Source organism: Micromys minutus (genome assembly GCF_963924665.1).
Source record: "Micromys minutus genome assembly, chromosome: 8".
Lineage (NCBI taxonomy): Eukaryota > Metazoa > Chordata > Mammalia > Rodentia > Muridae > Micromys > Micromys minutus.
The window spans coordinates 55,392,772-55,409,744 of record NC_137977.1 but is presented as its reverse complement, the minus strand read 5'-3'; the positions used below and the strand labels follow the sequence as shown (position 1 = coordinate 55,409,744).

At 41.1% G+C, this 16,973-nt stretch overlaps 1 protein-coding gene across 1 annotated transcript in view; it reads right to left on the bottom strand.

Annotated features, from left to right (window-relative positions):
- Positions 1 to 16,973, bottom strand: part of MBD2 (methyl-CpG binding domain protein 2) — a 56,400-nt gene that overhangs the window by 37,171 nt on the left and 2,256 nt on the right. Inside the window, exon 2 of the mRNA XM_080920311.1 lies at positions 7,334 to 7,493. Coding sequence (XP_080776437.1) covers positions 7,334 to 7,493 — 160 coding nt within the window. The remainder of the gene's footprint in view (positions 1 to 7,333; positions 7,494 to 16,973) is intronic.

Below are 16,973 nucleotides of genomic sequence, written 5' to 3'. Positions count from 1 at the left end.
ATATATCTGTACACATAAAACCATTATCACTTTGGAAAAACAAGTGACCAGTTTTCTTTGCTACCTCTTTTTAAATTCATAAAACAAGCACTGCCTAAGTCATCATCACCTGTCTGGACAAGTACAATAGTCTTCAGCAGATCCCAACTCAAACCCTGGCCTGTCTCTGCTGCTCTACAACACATTCCTTATATGTAACTACACCCAGCCTGGACCTTCCGGCAGTTCCCTGTGCTGGCATTAGCCATAAGCAGCTCAAGCAGCTCTTCCTCTTCATCCTCATCTGGGTTCCACTCTCCACTCAGTTCACTCCAGCACCTCTCCTTCCCATCCTCACATACTGGTACATCTTTCCTTAAAGACTTCGCATAGGCTCTTTCCTCTGCACAGAATGCTTTCTCTCAAGTCACTGAAGAATGGCCACTGGCCATTCAGAACTCATCTAAAACTTACTAGCAGAGAAACTTGTCACCAACATTGTACCTGAAGTGTCACCCAGTCACCTTTGTGTTACCTAGCTCATTGCATTACACTTAGTATTTTAATTGATGAATTATGTCCCTCTCTATAAATAGACTCTCCTGGGACTTCCTCTACAGATGTCTCAAATTTAGAATCCTGCTTGCCCCAACTTTGAAAATTCTTTCCAATAAGTTTAATAAAAAATGCCATTACACATTTAGCAGTGCACTGAACAGCCCTAGCCTGAGTATTCAATCTTATTTCTGTCTTGAACTTCAAAGTAGTCAACAAAAACATCACATAACTAAATATAGTCTATATGATCTGCATCAAAATTAGTCATAAAAAGATTGTCTGCTACAGTTCACTAATATAAAAGAATCCCTAAGCTCATCCTATCCCTGAGCTACACCCCAAGCTCTTTTAATTTTTAAATTATTGATTATTAGTGGGGGATGTGCTTGTGTCAGGGCACATAAGTGGAAGTCAGAAGACTCTCCATTGATCTTTATGGAAGTTACAGACATTTGACTAGGGCCCCTTTCTCTGACCCTTTAAGACAAGGTATCCAGGACTCAGGAAGGTTTCTGCTCTCCCTATTGCTTTCTAGACTTTCTCCACTGTTTCTCCCTCCAAAGAAGCAGCTTCTTGAAAGTCCACAGCATCTGGCTCCTCCACCTTCCCCCCCCCCCCCCACCACCTTGTCTAGTTCATTACCCTGTCTTTTTCAGCCCAAATTCTGTCCTCATTTGTAAAGACCTCTATCTGTCCCTGGACCTTTCCCCTGCCCAACCTCACTTACCTGTCATTAGTTACACGTGCGTCAAAAGCAGCACCTCAATCTCCAGATCTCAATGAAGCATCTGAGTCTCTAATGTGTACCTCCAGTCTGCAGCTCACAACTCAGGGCTGCCTTTCACTTCTTCTGACCCCCAAATCTCCACCAATTGACTATCATTTTTCCTTAGTTTCTTGTGCCTTTCACATTCTTCCATAACTAGTATAGTTCCATGGTCTTGTCACCATTTAACCTCCACAATTTCTTCTCTCTCATGATCCATATTTTTTAACCAATCCAATCTTTGAAATGATAGAGTTCAATGGAAAGTGTCTCTTTCATCTCTCATTCAGTGACTCCCAGTCTTACATATGAAAATGTACTGGAATAACTGTCCTTGCTGACCAATTTTATCATTCACATTACAATCCAGTCTGGCTTCTGTCCCCACAAAACCTAATTAAAGCTTCACATGCTGATATTTGCTATATTGAATCTCAGTACCCAGTAATCAGAGGCAAATGAATCTTTGTGTTCAAAGCTAGCCTGGTCTATAGAGTGAGTCCTAGGACAGTGAACGTTATGTAGAAACACCCTGTCTCAAAAAGAAAGTTAAGTAGAAGAATGTCAAACTCAATAAAATTGTGTCTTCCTCTGGTCAACCCTTCAACAGCAACCATTCTATTTCCCTGAAAGACTCAAGCAAATACCTAGGGGTTCAGGCAACTCAAGGCATGGTGCCAGCATCCTGGTGAGGAGCCCTCACTGCCCAAGCAGGTCAGAGTAGCAGTCTACACCGAGCAAAAGGGACAGGTATGCAAACAGAGAAGCAAGAGAACAGGGAAAGGCTACACTTGACCTTTTTATAACAACTCTCTCAGCAAGTGGCTGAGCAGTAAACTACAGATCTGCCTGTAGAAAATGGAGAGACAGAAACCAGAGTCCAGCCTCTGAAGAAGAGTAAGAAGCCAAGTCCAACTAAGTGTCCATCAAGTCTGTCAGGGGTCCCTGCCTCCCTTCTTGTACAATCCAGAGGAATATCTTTATCAACTATTTTGTAAATGTGAGTTTTTTAGTAGCTCTAGAAACATTTTTAAAAGGTGAGGAAATCCCACCTCATCTCATTTTTTACATATAAATTGTTTAAGAGGTTAAATCATTTGCTGCTGGTTTATTTTTTGATACAAGAAAATAGCAGGACACTGAATCAGGAGAGGCTGTGACTGTCTCGGGGTCACCATAACATTCCGTAGAGGGGGCTAATTTTATATCCTACAGTACAAAGCATACTAAAGGGCAGTTTGAGGTCTCAGCTGTGTATTCCTGTCTGTAATATTTTCAGTGATATCTGGTCTTGTGTTTCTAGTAGAACCTTTTTGTGAAAAAGCCAGTCTTTGATCCTTCCCCTGTCAGAACTTGATGCCTGTGGTCATGGCCGTCCATTTTCCTAACAGTTGTAACAATGTGCTGGGAAAGATGGAAATTTTGAGTGTGTTCTGTGTGTGGCATAAACTTGTGAGCCAGTGGAACTGAGGATTATGGGCATTTGGTTGTTATGAGAGGTCTTAGGGAAACTTGCCAAGTTTGAGGCTGGAACATCACTGGAATAAGTTCAAAGAAAAACAATATGTAGCTCTTCATTTCTGTACATAGATACAATGTGACTCTTCTGAGTTTGGGTACATGTGAAAAGAACTGGAATGTCTATGTACTCTGCTCCTCAACCACTAAAATCTGTTATGAAAGAGGACAGATGAATAGATGAATAGACAGACAGACAGATAGAAAAAACCCTCTGTCATAGGAATGCCTGTGAAACCCACAATGCTCCAGAAGGGTGGCATTAATCCATTATAAAAATGGAACCTTATGACTTAATCACTTTCTACTGGGCCACTCCATCAATAGTTCATCCACTTCAAAATCACAGCACTGAGGGCCACATCTCCAGACAAGAACTTCTAGGAGACAAACTATACCCCAACTACAACAGTGAGCAAAGCCACATTTTCAGGAAGCATCCCTTCTCTTTCCCTATGAGCAGCAGGCTCGTGAGTACACCTATTTCTCTCGATTCTCCCTTTTCCAGGCCTCCCACCACAGCATTCACTTAGGGCCACTATTTTCTGGACCAAAACAGCCCAACTAGCACTATGCCTACTTCTAGATTCACCTGTTTCCAATTCTGCATACCGCATGCTTCTCCATACTGCATACTATATAACCCCAAAGACCAACCATTAACTTTAGAGGTTTTTGAGCTATACAGTAGCTGCCTCCAAATTACACTTCTGAGCTATAAAGTGTAATTTTTATTATTTTGTGAGGATAACTGAAACATGGATCTTCTCTGTGTGTCTGAAAATCTAGGCTCCAGTCCGTCATATATAGTCTTATCTACACCTATATGCACAATGACATGCTGACTATACATACTACACGAGCTAACACATGAAAAATGAGAATGGCAGATCTGACACAGACATGACCTCACCCTAAGGAACAGGACAGTCACACAGTCATATCCATCAAAGGCTGCGGTTGTGCTACCAAGTTCAACTCCAAAAGACTTGTGCCATACAATGTTTATTGTAAGCAACTTGCAAAGTACATCACAGGCCATATCAACATCAGGACATTTGCATTTTAAGATCTGTAGCTTCAATATGATACATTAATACTATATAGTATTAAAAATCAGAAATGTAAGGAATTCAGTTTAATGTAGAATTTTTAACAGAAGCAAGTTTCCAAAGTTCCCTGAAGATGCTTTGAATTCACAACCTAATGTAGCTCATCCTAGAATATCTCCAACTCAATTTTAGAAATTATCTTAGCTTTATATTTTTTGTATTTCCTCTCTCTCTCTCTCTCTCTCTCTCTCTCTCTCTCTCTCTCTCTCTCTCTCTCTCTCTTCCCAGTCTCCCTCCCACTGTGTGTGTGTGCATGTGTGAAAGAGGGGGTTGGGAGAGGGAGAGACCTCTCTCTCCATCTTGACATGGGTCATGGGAACAAAACTTAAATAATCAGACTTGGCAGCAAGGGCCTTCAACTGCTTAGCCATCTCACTCACCCAAAATTACCATCTTGTCTCTACTGCCTCCGTAAAATGTCAAATCCTATCTGTGAAACTTTGAAATATCTCTTAAAAGTCTAAGTATGTATATGCAACTGTGCATACAAAAAATATTTTGTATTTGAAAGTAAGGTTTTGCCTCTTCATTCTAGAATTGGACTGTCCAAAGACACCAGGCATATGCCCGTGAGTATCAGCCACATGTGTGGCTAAAGCTAACAGAATCCAATCCCAGAATGTTCCACTGTGATCCACTGCTATGACTTCACCATACTCAAGTTGGCCACTTTCATATTATTGAGACACCTGCTCCCATTAGCCCTAGTGAGATCTTCAATAACCACTTGGTATTTCAGATGTATTTTATCACCTTGAGAGATGGCGTTGCCTGCAAATAACTATAGCAGGGGCAAGAAAAATCAATAGAGTATAATCAAATCAAGAATGCAATCAACTTTGGGGGTTAGATTAAAACCAAAGTTGAGAAAAGCAAAACCAAGTACAGAAACTACAGTGTTAATCCATAGGCAATGCTCACCTCACCCTACCCATCCACAGAGTATGATGAAAAACCACTCACAAAGATCTTCAAAGGGGGGTCTTTCTAATTGCACTTGAAAATGCCATTCATTAGCAATAATCTAGAAGGCATACATTAAGGTGAACTTATAGTCAATCCTGCTTAAAACCTTACTTGTGGACTATATCCCCAGTTTTAAGAATAAAAATTTTTTAAAACTTAAAAAAGAAAAATGTACTTTGACCAAGCTTACTACATACAGATTTCTGTCAGCCACTTGACATTTCCCAGTTTTCTATCATGACAAACAACTTCATTTAGCTAACTCTACCACAAACATTTTTCTGCTTGTAATGATAGTGTTAATCCCAAAGCAAGCCTATTTGTAAAATTTCAAGAACTCCAAATTGTGGCTACTTACCTAAAACAAAAATCAGGTCTAGTCAAGACCAGGCAGCACAAACTTCACACACTCAGAAAACAACAGGCACTTCCACACGTGTGTTGTATGAATTTATTGAATAAGCATTTATTACTACTACACCCTTCGAGAATCAGATGGAAAGTAAAGTCGTATTTATTTAATAGGCTACTACGTGCAAGGTTTGGGGCAACTATACAAAACAAAAACAAAGGCAAAAACAAAATGAAAAGAGTCCTTGCCCTCACGGAGCTCACAGTCTAGCTGAAGCACAGCCACAAACAAACACATGATCATCATGGAAGGAGGGACAGGATTCCCAGATATGCAGGCAATGGAGCTGAGCCTCAGCTGAGGAGGTCCCCAGGTGAGGGGGAGGGGAAGCGCATTCCAAGCAGAGGAAACAGCACAGAAGCAAGCAGATCCTGAAAGCGCATGCCATGCTGCAGGGTGAAGAGCGGTCCAGAGCGGCTAGAGCAGAAGGGTGCACACAAACTAGAGACCAATTAGTGTTTGCTTTTTAATGAATCATAACTGTCAGGACGTAAGCTTGAAATTACATTAAATGAGGCTAAACTGTGATTCTGGGAACAGCAGGGTAATTTACAAGCATTCGTTTCATTTCATAAATATTTAAGTCCTTCTGTAGGTACACAGGCAGAACTGTGACTAGAGTTTAAAGTAGCAGTTTTAGAAAAACGTAATTGTTATATACATGTATATATTATACACACATGCACGTGTGTGTGTGTGTGTGTGTGTGTGTGTGTGTGTGTTCCAAAACAAAAAACAAACAAAAAAATGAGGAGGAAAAGAGCTTGAGCCGGAAAGCTTCCTCCACTGGACACCATGTGCCCAGAAAGGTGGCTGCCCCTTAAGGAAGGAAAGGGCAGTTTGGGGGTAAAAATAAAGAAGGAAAATAGTACAAGTCAATATTTTGCTAAATGTTTTTATGAAAATTCCTAGCACATTTTTTCATGATAAAGCTATGGAAGTTTTATAGCTCATTTCTACAAAAGGCCTCAGGCCTTCAGAGTCTAAGAAAGTTGTGTCTGACTGTAGCAGCTAATGCCCAGTACAGCCAGTTCCCGAAGGCCAGGCCTGCCTGAGTGACTGCTGCACCTGAGGGGCTACCGGGCCATAGCAGTCAGATCCTAAGAATGCCTCCACTTTTCACCTGTATTTTCACAAGACGGATCGAGAGACTATTGATAACAAACAAACATACACTCCTAAAATGAATAGAAATGAAAACCTTTTACAACTGATAACAAAGTCATTGAAATCACTGAGACCTGCAGTGACTTCTAGCTACCTCAACTCCAGTCTCAGAATTAAGAGGACACCTAGAGGAACTACGCAAGGCAGTGAGTTAGCTGTGGGTCATAATGGCCAGTTGTCCTCTGAAGAATAGAAGCTTTTTTAAAAAAGATTCTAAAGCTTTAATCAAATTAAACTAACATGTTCAAATGTGATATATTTATCAAGGAGCTTAAAAAAATTAAGGGCTAGTGAGAAACTCCGATGAGAACGGTGACGCCTATGAGCAGATATCATTATCACCATCAAAGCACAACTCCTGAACTGACTACATGAGAATGTTGCCTCTTTTCAAGAAATAGAAAAAAAATATTTTAAGAAAACCACAGCCAGATAAATGGTGGTGGTGCATGCCTTTAATCAAAGCACTTGGGAGGTAAAAGCAGACAGATCTTTGAGTTACAGGCCAGCCTGGTCTACAGAGTGAGTTTTGGGATAGCCATGGCTACACAGAGAAACCCTAGCTTGAAAAAATAAAGAGAGAAAAAAAGAAAGAGAAGAGAAGATCACAAAGTGTAGTGTCCATGTTGGCCTAGTGACATAGTGAAATGTTGTTTTCTACTACGCACAATTACTTACAATTTTTCTATGCAAGCACTTCCAATTATAGAAAAATAAGTCTCACTTGCAAGTTTCAAAAGGTCTATAGTGGAGAGAGACACTCCGACCATCAAGATCTCAACAACCCAATCGCAACATAAACCACTTCTGGAGAGCCCAGAAGTGCATGTCAATGCTGCAAGTACATTTACCAACCTTGTTCTGATTGAGGGGATCATTCCGTAGTCTCTGTTTGTTCTTCTGTAATTTACTAGGCATCATCTTGCCAGTTCTGAAGTCAAAACTGCTAAGGTCAACAGCATTTCCCAGGTATCTTGCCAGCTGAGGTTTACTTCTGAACTTCTTACCACTTGGACTAGAAGAAAACATGTTTAATTGTACAAAGGGAAATATCAGCAGCTTCTATATAATCTTTCTAAATAGATCCCCATATAACCTTTTTAACAGTAGTCTGTTTTCAATTGTTACAACTATAATTGTAGGGGTTTGGTTTGATTTTGGAATTATTACAAGTCTTAAGGGAACTCCTTAACTTTCTGAATAAAGACATAATGTATCACTTAACACTAGAAGGTACTGCAGCACTGCTACAGATCATCCTTGTAGCTATTCACTACTGAGAACTGAGCACAGATGTGCACACAGCACAGCTCAGCACAGCACAGCACAGCACAGCTCAGCACAGCACAGCTCAGCACAGCACAGCACAGCACAGCTCAGCACAGCACAGCTCAGCACAGCACAGCACAGCTCAGCACAGCTCAGCCAGCGCACTCCCCGAAAGAGTCTTCATTCTCACTACTTCTTTCCAAACTGTCTTTTGAAAACACTGGTTTATATGCAATGCCAACAGTTCAGAAACTTAGTAGCTAATTTAAAACATATGCATTTGGAATCCACATAATCTGGCACAGGCTTCTAACATCTATCATAGAAAAAAATGAAACACCCAAATTTTGATATGCAACTGTTTCCTACTAAAACTACTGTAACAACTGAAACAAAAACAAACATTACTATCTACAGACCTGTTTATTCCATTCTGATGTGACTTTCGCTTTGACAAACTATCTTAAATAAGCCTGTCAACAAGCAGGTTATATTTATAAATACATATATACATGCAATAGCATCTAATAAAAAAGAGGCCATACATTTGAAGGAGAGCAGAGAAGGGTATAAAGGAGAATTTGAAAGGAGGAAAGGGGGGAAATGTAATTATATTATAATTTCAAAATAAAAATAAAAAAGCACAAAGATCTAAAGAGAAAAAAATAAATAAAATTAACCCATCAATAATAATTTCTTCTTAGGTATGATGGTACCTTCCTGGGTTTTAATCCTAAAAAATGCAGAATAATAAACAATTTACTTATAAACAAAAAAACTGCTGAAGATGCAAAATTATAAAAGTAACAGATTTGCACAGACTTTCCTTAAAAGGCTTCTATGCCATTAGTTTGAAGAAATTGTTTTGGGGGATAATGTCCCAAAAGTCTTAGCCTGCAATTTTTATGAGCCAAATATGCTAGAGCAAATTGTGACTGTCTGCAGGAGAATTCTTAAGAAAACTGGAAAGCATCTCAGAGGCGGTGATCCTGCACTGAGTGATCACAATGTGTGCAACATAATTCAACAACAAAGAATTTATAAAATGTTTGGAAACTAAACAACAAACCCTTTCTCCGGGTGAAAGTAACTCTGGGCTGAAGGCTAAGGCACAGCGCATGTCCTGTCATCAGACTCTGGACAGCTGGAAGACCCATCAACATTGTTTTCCACAATTCCTGCCTTATGCATTCTTGGAACACAACTCAAAGTACACAAACTTCATCCAACAGATGACTATTACAGCCACTCGTCACCAGAATAGCCCAGACCAAAATCCACACTGGAAGAGAGAGGATCCCCGCAGGGTGCTCACAGCTAGGTGGATTTTACGCTGAGAACTTGCTCAATAGCACAAGGCAACCATCAGGTTTCCCTCAACACTGCCAAGCACTGAGCATCACCACCAGCCACATGCGCCCACCTCACTCCTGCCTGCACATCATCGCTTGTTCACATCTTTGCCAGCATCCATCACTGCCCATGGAGCATCTAACTCTCCAAGCTGGACAGGCCCCACATCTCCCAGTAACCCATGCAGCACCAAGTTCAGATTCTGCAAGTTATCAGAAGCTCTCGGTCAAATAGACTGTTTCCAGACTTTTTCTGTCTACTCTGATATCCTGAGTTCTAAGCTCAATTACTGAAATATGCCATGTGCCTTGGATTCTGCCCAGTGCACGTTTCCAGGTAGGACAAACCTGTCAGTGAGCTTTCAATCCTTCAAGCTCAGCTGAGTGGTCATGTCCCCTAAGGCGTCTTGTCACTCTATATTCCAAATGGAAAACAATCCTGCAATCCTCTGAAACTGTTTTATTACAATCCCTGTATGTGCGTATATACTTCCAACAACCAATTATCAATCCCCTTTTCTAAAACTCTAAAATTCTAAAAAAATGTCATTATGTAGAGGCAACCATTGAACAAAAGTAACTTTCTGAGAGCAAAAAGCCTTATCAACTGAATAAGAAGACAGAATGTAGTTTTCTTTTGCAGCATACTGGGATGAATCTTAAAATTAAAAATGTAATTTTTAGTCAGTTTTATTGCATAAGTCTTACTGTATCACGAGTTAATTTGAAAAGTTATAAAAACACTGTATTGCTCAGTCATTCATGATTACAGTTTTAATTTTGCTAGAATACCCATGTAACTCTAGCAACTCAAATTCAGGTGACTGATAAAGAACATTCTGAAAAACTATCTTTAAAATGGTTAGTAAGTAAGGGAATGAGAGAGGAAGGGAGGAGGGAAGATGCTGGGCCTAGTAAGACATGTTGTAGGTAGGGAGGAGGGAAGATGCTGGGCCTAGTAAGACATGTTGTAGGTAGGGAGGAGGGAAGATGCTGGGCCTAGTAAGACATGTTGTAGGTAGGGAGGAGGGAAGATGCTGGGCCTAGTAAGACATGTTGTAGGTAGGGAGAAGGGAAGATGCTGGGCCTAGTAAGACATGTTGTAGGTAGGGAGGAGGGAAGATGCTGGGCCTAGTAAGACATGTTGTAGGTAATACAGTTCAGGGACAAGATGCTCATGGCATCCACAGGGAAGAGTAAATAAGCTACTTTGGCAATGATATCATTACCCACAGTTGAGAAAGAGAAACACAGAAGACTTCAGTTTCAACCCTTACCCTCCACCCCATACACACACACACACACACACACACACACACACACAGTAACAGCGTAAACAGAAAGCCATGAGAAAGTAGGATTTTTTTCATTAATTAATTGATTTATTCACTCTACATTCCAATCAAAGCCCCCTCCCTCCCTCCTCTCCTCCAAGTCCCATCTTTACAAATCAATCTCCCCCACTCCCTCTCTCCCACTCCCTCCCCTACTCCTCAGAGAAGGCCCCCTTCAGTACCACCTTGCCCTGCAACATCTAGTCTCAGAAGAATAAGCACCTCTTCTCCCAACTGAGGCCCAACCAGGCAGTCTAATTAGGGGAAGGGGCTCCACAGGACAGAGTAGCTCTCCACAGTAGATGGCTTCCAGCAGAAGAGGGCAGGCCACTGAGAGGCTGACCATGCTTCAGTGAGTATAGAGATAACACAAATGAGCTTTTTTTCTGGCAGGGAGGTCAGGAGGGCGGGGCAGGAGCTGGACGGGGAAGTGAATGTGATGGGGTCTATGACATGAAATCCCCAAAGAAACAATAAAAATATTATGTGGGGGGGGGGGGAATCTCCAGTACATAGAGAAAAACAAGAAAAGTAACTTTCCAAAAAGTAAAATGAAAATTCTTAATCAGATTTCCTCCTAAAGATCATTTTAACACAATAGAAAGTTGAGATCCAGTATGGGCCTTGTTTCAACTGACTAATTTTCAGAACTTGAAAATATTCAGGCAGTAACTTTCACCAAAACGATAAGCACCATTGTACTTAGCATATGGCTGAAACAAAAGTTATTTGGGGATTTGGGGGAGACATTTGGGAAGAACTAATAAATCTCTAAATAGAATGTGCAAGAGGTATTTCCTGTGTGTTAAAATCACCTTGAAAACATGCCAGCACCGCAATGTCGCCGCATCTACAGAGGAGAACTCATTAAGGAGGCTACAGTCTAGACACTTCTCTCTTCAGACCCCAAAGAAACATAAAGACCTGCGAACTGAATCCCACATACACTGGGCTGAAGACACCGATCAGGGTACAGTGCTGCGCAGCAGGCACAGGCCCAGAGCCAGGCTCTAGCACAGAAGAAGCAATTGCATCAGTGTATGATCTGCATCAATATGTCTTAAAATAGCTCCTATGCTAACTCATTTTATATAAGTACTAATTACAGTTTTAAATGTCTCACAAACTCCACTAATAGTCCAGAAAGGGTAAAGTGCGGACATCACATGTTAAATGTCCGAAATATCAAGCGTTGCCCTAAGCTCTGCTTCACTCCTATCAGGCAAATCGGACTCTGCAAGGCATCTGGGAGATATGCGCCATGACAAAATGAGAAGGACAGCCACTGCCCTTTCTGTAACAAGCTTCCAGAAAGTAAACCTGCCTGTCTCAGGAATTCAAGACCAGGGACCTTGCTCTACAGATGAAGCCAAGCGCAGGAGCACAGTTAAGTAGGAAATGCACCCAGCAGATCACATCATCTTGCACAGTAGCAACCTACCCCGGGAGTGCTTGGCTGAGCACAATGGCTACATTCCCACCCTCCAAGACGCCTGCTACCACACCACATCTCAGAAGTACTAGGATTTACAGAATAGATTTACAGAATCTATTCCATAATGTTAATTAAACTTTTATTTTACAAGTATCAATTCATAACTTACGCTTGCAGTATGGCTTTTTTTATGCTAGTAGACTGGTGAATGATATTAGTCATTTTCAGTTTGTTCTGACCAAAGCTAATCCAGTAATGAAATACTATTTCAGTTTCAACCACAGAGAAAAGTTCCCTGCCAACTGCCCTATCTGTCCCTAAGCTAACCTGCAATCATGCTTTTCATTTCTTTTACCCACTATTTAAATAAAAATCAAAGTCAGGAATTGGAGTTCTCAGTTCATATGAGGACTTTTCACCACTGAGCCCAGCTTTCTTTAATTTCTGTAAAACTGTTTAAAGTGATTGCTAAACCTAACTCCATCTTAAAGATTCTTAGATATAATTATCGAACACTCAGCGCTGCCTGCATTGGTGTCCCCTCTGAGCCCCTGAAGCATGAAGCAGACACCGCCCGCAGCATGCTGGGCCTCTGTCTCCACCAGACCTGGCTGCAGCAGCAGCTGCTCTCTGAGCCCCTCATGAACAGCAGGACATATCTGATGACAGGATGAACTACAGCTTTACATTTCTTCAAACCAGCCCTGACAAGGCAAGCTGTGAGTGTGGCAGTCACCACAGTGGAGCAAGATGCAGCAGCCTGTGATGGACGGGGGCATCTCAAGAGGGCAGAGGGCCAGTAACTCTGATGATGAACATGGTCAAAAGTACAGTACTAGCCACCACTATCTGGAAGAACTTTACTAAGAAATTAGGGAAAACCCTCACAAAAAAAATTCAATATACTTTAACAATGGAAAAGCTGAAACTAACCAAAACCTCAACTTCTTCAAAAAACATTGTTTATTTTTTAATGTATTTTATTTGTATGGATTTTTTTGCCTATATGTATGAACTAAGTACCACATCTGTTCAATGCCCTTCTATTTCATGGAACTGAATAACAGACAGTTGAGGAGCCATGTGGGTATTAGTAATAAAATGCACATCCTCTGGAGGAGCAGCCAGAGCTAACCACTGAACCATCTTTCTAATCCCTTAAACTTTTAAAGTTGTTTCTTTACTATTTTAAATCATTAAAGCTTAAGTTAATATTCAAAACAAACAAAAAAAGGATTACCTGAACATTAAAAACAAGTTGCCCAAGAAATCAAATTTTATCTGAGGCTAAACTGTGAAAACTAGAATTATCTTTTTATACTTCAATGCAAACCCTATCAACAGAAAACCGACAAATCAATTTTTAAAAAAGGTGCACCCTTGCGTCAGAAAACAGTGCGCACTGACAGGAAAGCTGACTAAGGCCAACTGCTCACGACTCCTCCCCCTGTAAATGGAAGCTTTTCTACGCCACATCTTCCAGTGGATCACTACTCAGTTTACATGTCTAGCTCCTGCTCCGATCGGTTACTAAAATAATCACATCTGAACCCATCCTACTCATGGCCACAGTCAAAATGGTCTCAGTCACCTGAGGGCATCAGGACAGACTGATCTGTGGTCTGCCAGTCTCTGCATTCTAAAGTACCCAAGTGCTCTTCCTAAAACAGCTCTTCAACCTCAGCTCCTACGTAAGAGGCTTCTATGTAAATTCAGCTTTAGTTTTATGTAAGTTTAAAATAAATAGCTTTTAGTGGACTTTCCCCATCAGCAAGAGTTAATGCCTGGGCTCTGCATTTGAGGCTCTTTTTAACCTAGCTCCTTTTAACCTTTCAACCACTTCTCTCACCAAGTGACCTTTGTTCCAGCCATGTTGGTTGATTCATTCTATCATTAATGGGCTGAATGGCCCATCTTTTTACCTGGTCATAACACAAGATCTCCTCTGGAGACTCCTATTTTTATTAGCATCCTATGTCTACCATGAAGCCCACACAGCACTCAGGAAGGAGCAGAAGTGTTTCCATCCTCTTCGCACACAGGAAAAGAACCACTGTGGCAGGAAAATAATCCTGACCTGTCTGCTGACTTCTCTTCTACATTTGCAATGCTGAGCATTGTGTGGTTATAGAATTTCCACGTTTAAGTTTTATCTCCACAAGCAGTCCACCTAAGTAGTTACTTATGAATGAAATTATACAGTATTAACTTGCTCCAAATACTAAAGGCTGGGTCAGGGTAATAACTGCAATGCACTGTATCCCTTTAAATTGGGAGCAGAAATAAACTACAAGGTTACTCCTTAATGACTGGACTGCCTGTCTGGTTACCTGAGCAAGAACAGTATCTATCCCTGTGTCAAACACTAAGAGGTCTGTAGGACAGGCAGACCCACTAGAGAGTGGGCAAACGAAGCATGGGGAATATGCTGTGGCACTCACGAGCTACCACTGGTAAACTAACAAACTGGAGCTGAATCTCCAGATCTACTCTTACACCGCTCCTCTCCTCTAGACTTTCTATTACGATCACTTGTGTTTTTATGGACCTCACAACATCTGGGTCCTATTCTTTCTAGTTCAGAAAGTGAAGCTACCCAAAGCTGGTAGTGTGTGTGTGCCTGCAATTTCAGCATTTGGGAGGCTGAGACAGGACTGCCATGACTTCAAAGCCAGCCCAGGATTATATCTAAACTATCAGGCCCAAGGAAGGCTACACAGGAAGAGAGAGAAAGGGAAGAGAGAACAAGCTCCTAAAGAACCTTATGAAGACATAAGTATAACCAGCAAGTGTTACACAGAAAGCCAAATACTGGCCAATAAGAAAATTACTATTTTATGGGTTCAAATGTGGCAATGAATGTTTTTCAGAAATTGTACCAATGAACCCAGTAGTTTAACAAACCACACCCTTTTTGAAACCATGCTTGGGATGATAATATATGAACTGCCACAACACTATCTCAGTAGTCCTGACAGAAGGCATAGTTATAGTTCTTAACTGGCAAGAGAGGTGCTTCTATTACAACTCTGGCACTTGCAGGATGCAGCCAAAACATATTCTACCAAAACCTAAGGCCTTTCCTGTGCATTTAATTCCAGCCCAATTAATAAGTGTGAGGCACACCCTCTGTTAATAGGCATGGTTTAGTTTAATCTCCCCAGGAGCAGGCTAATTTGAGGGTTAGCATTATTAGAATCTGTGTGAACAGCTGGACACATGTATTCACATTACCAGCAGGAGAGTACACCCTTACCTTACCACTAACAAAAACAGTTTGTGAGCTTCTGTTTAAAGGCGGGTACACTAGGAGACACCAATATGTAAAACTGAGTCTGAAAAGTAATTTGAACTCAGATACACTGGCCTATCACCATAATCCATCACAGAAAATTACCATCACAAGTCAAAGACATTATTAACACACTACACACTTCACACTGTATCTCAGGCTTCCTCGGTGCTTTAGGGCATAGTCTCTCAGGAGCATCACAAGGTACACTGCATTGTAACTAAGACCTATCAAGATGCAGGGAAATGACAGACACTATTCCTTGTAGCCCTAAATAAGCAAGCATGGTACAAATCCGTTTTATATGTCCTTGCCATTTTAAAGTACAAGAAATCACACTGTAGTGTCTTACAAAAAGATATAATTATCACTAAGTTGCTTGATGATCTTCTGTAAATTTGTACAGAAGTTGGTTTTCAACTGGTTAATAGAGATTATCTACCAAGAACCATTAAGATTCAAATTTGTAAAAACAAACAAAAAAAAAATCATCAAGAAACAGGAAAATGTGACCATGAACAAAAGGGAGCTACGTAGCTGGTTTCCGTTTGTCTACTTTTGTTTTGGAGTACTGGATCCAGCCCAGAGCTTGGAGGATGCTAGACAAGGTCTGAGGAGATGTCTTGATGGGTAGAAAACTCGAAAATAAGTGTGAGGACTAGCATCTGAGCCCTAGAATCCATGAAGGAGCCCGCTGTGCTGACTGAATCTCAGCACCCATGGTGGGGAGGGTGGCTGCATTGGACGAAAAGGCATCAGAAAGTCTGACTAAAAGGGGAAGGTAGAGCACTACTGAGGAGGAAACCTGATGTCAACCTCAGGCCTCCAAGTACACCCACATACATACATGCACACCACATAGACATGCATTCCGTAAGAGACGTTGTGTATGGTGGCGTAGGCAGAGACAAGCACATCTGTAAGAGTACAAGGCCAGCCTGGTCTACACAGTAAATCCCAGGGCACCTGGATTACATAGTTAAGACTCCATCTCATCATCACCATAACAACAACAATAACAATAATAATAATGGCTAGGCAGGAGCTCCACAACAGTCCAAAACTCTGGTTATTTTATTAATTTTTAAGCTGGGTGTGGTAGCACACACCTTTAACCCCAGCACTTGGGAGGCAGAGGCAGGCAGAGCTCTGTGAGTTTGAGGCCAGTCTGGTTTAGAAAGAGAGTTCCAGGACATACAGGTTCACAGAGAGAAACCCTGTCTCTAAAACCATAAAAAAGTTTTTTATAAAAAGTAAAAGTTTAATTTTTTTATTTTTTATGTACATGCGTCTATTATTTGGTGTCTATGTGGTAGAAAGTGTGCACATCACGGCAAGTAGGTTAGAGGACAACTTCTGAGAGCCAGTCTTCTTCCGTCAGAAGGGAATCAGACTCAAGCCAGCAGGTTTGTTAGCAAACATCTTTTTCTACCAAATCATCTGACCAGTATCTAATGTATTTCTACAAACAAGAGTCTCATTACATTAACCAGGCTGGCTTAAACTCCTTGGCTCAAGGGATCCCATCCCTTAGTTTCCTGAGTGTCTGAGACTCGGGGCATGGGCAACCACACCCAGTTTGGCTTTGAAATAGCTTTCCTACCTACATATCCAGAAAACAAAAAACATAAGCTTGTCCATAATGCACAGTCAGCTTGGATAAATACGTCACTGAAAACCAAACAAGCCGTATCTCAAGACAAGTTTCATAAGCAACGAGACACTGATTTCAACTGGGAATGAAGCTCTTCTCCAAGGGATTTAATCCCAGACACAAAAAAATTCTTGTCAAATATAAGTGCCTCCAAGACAC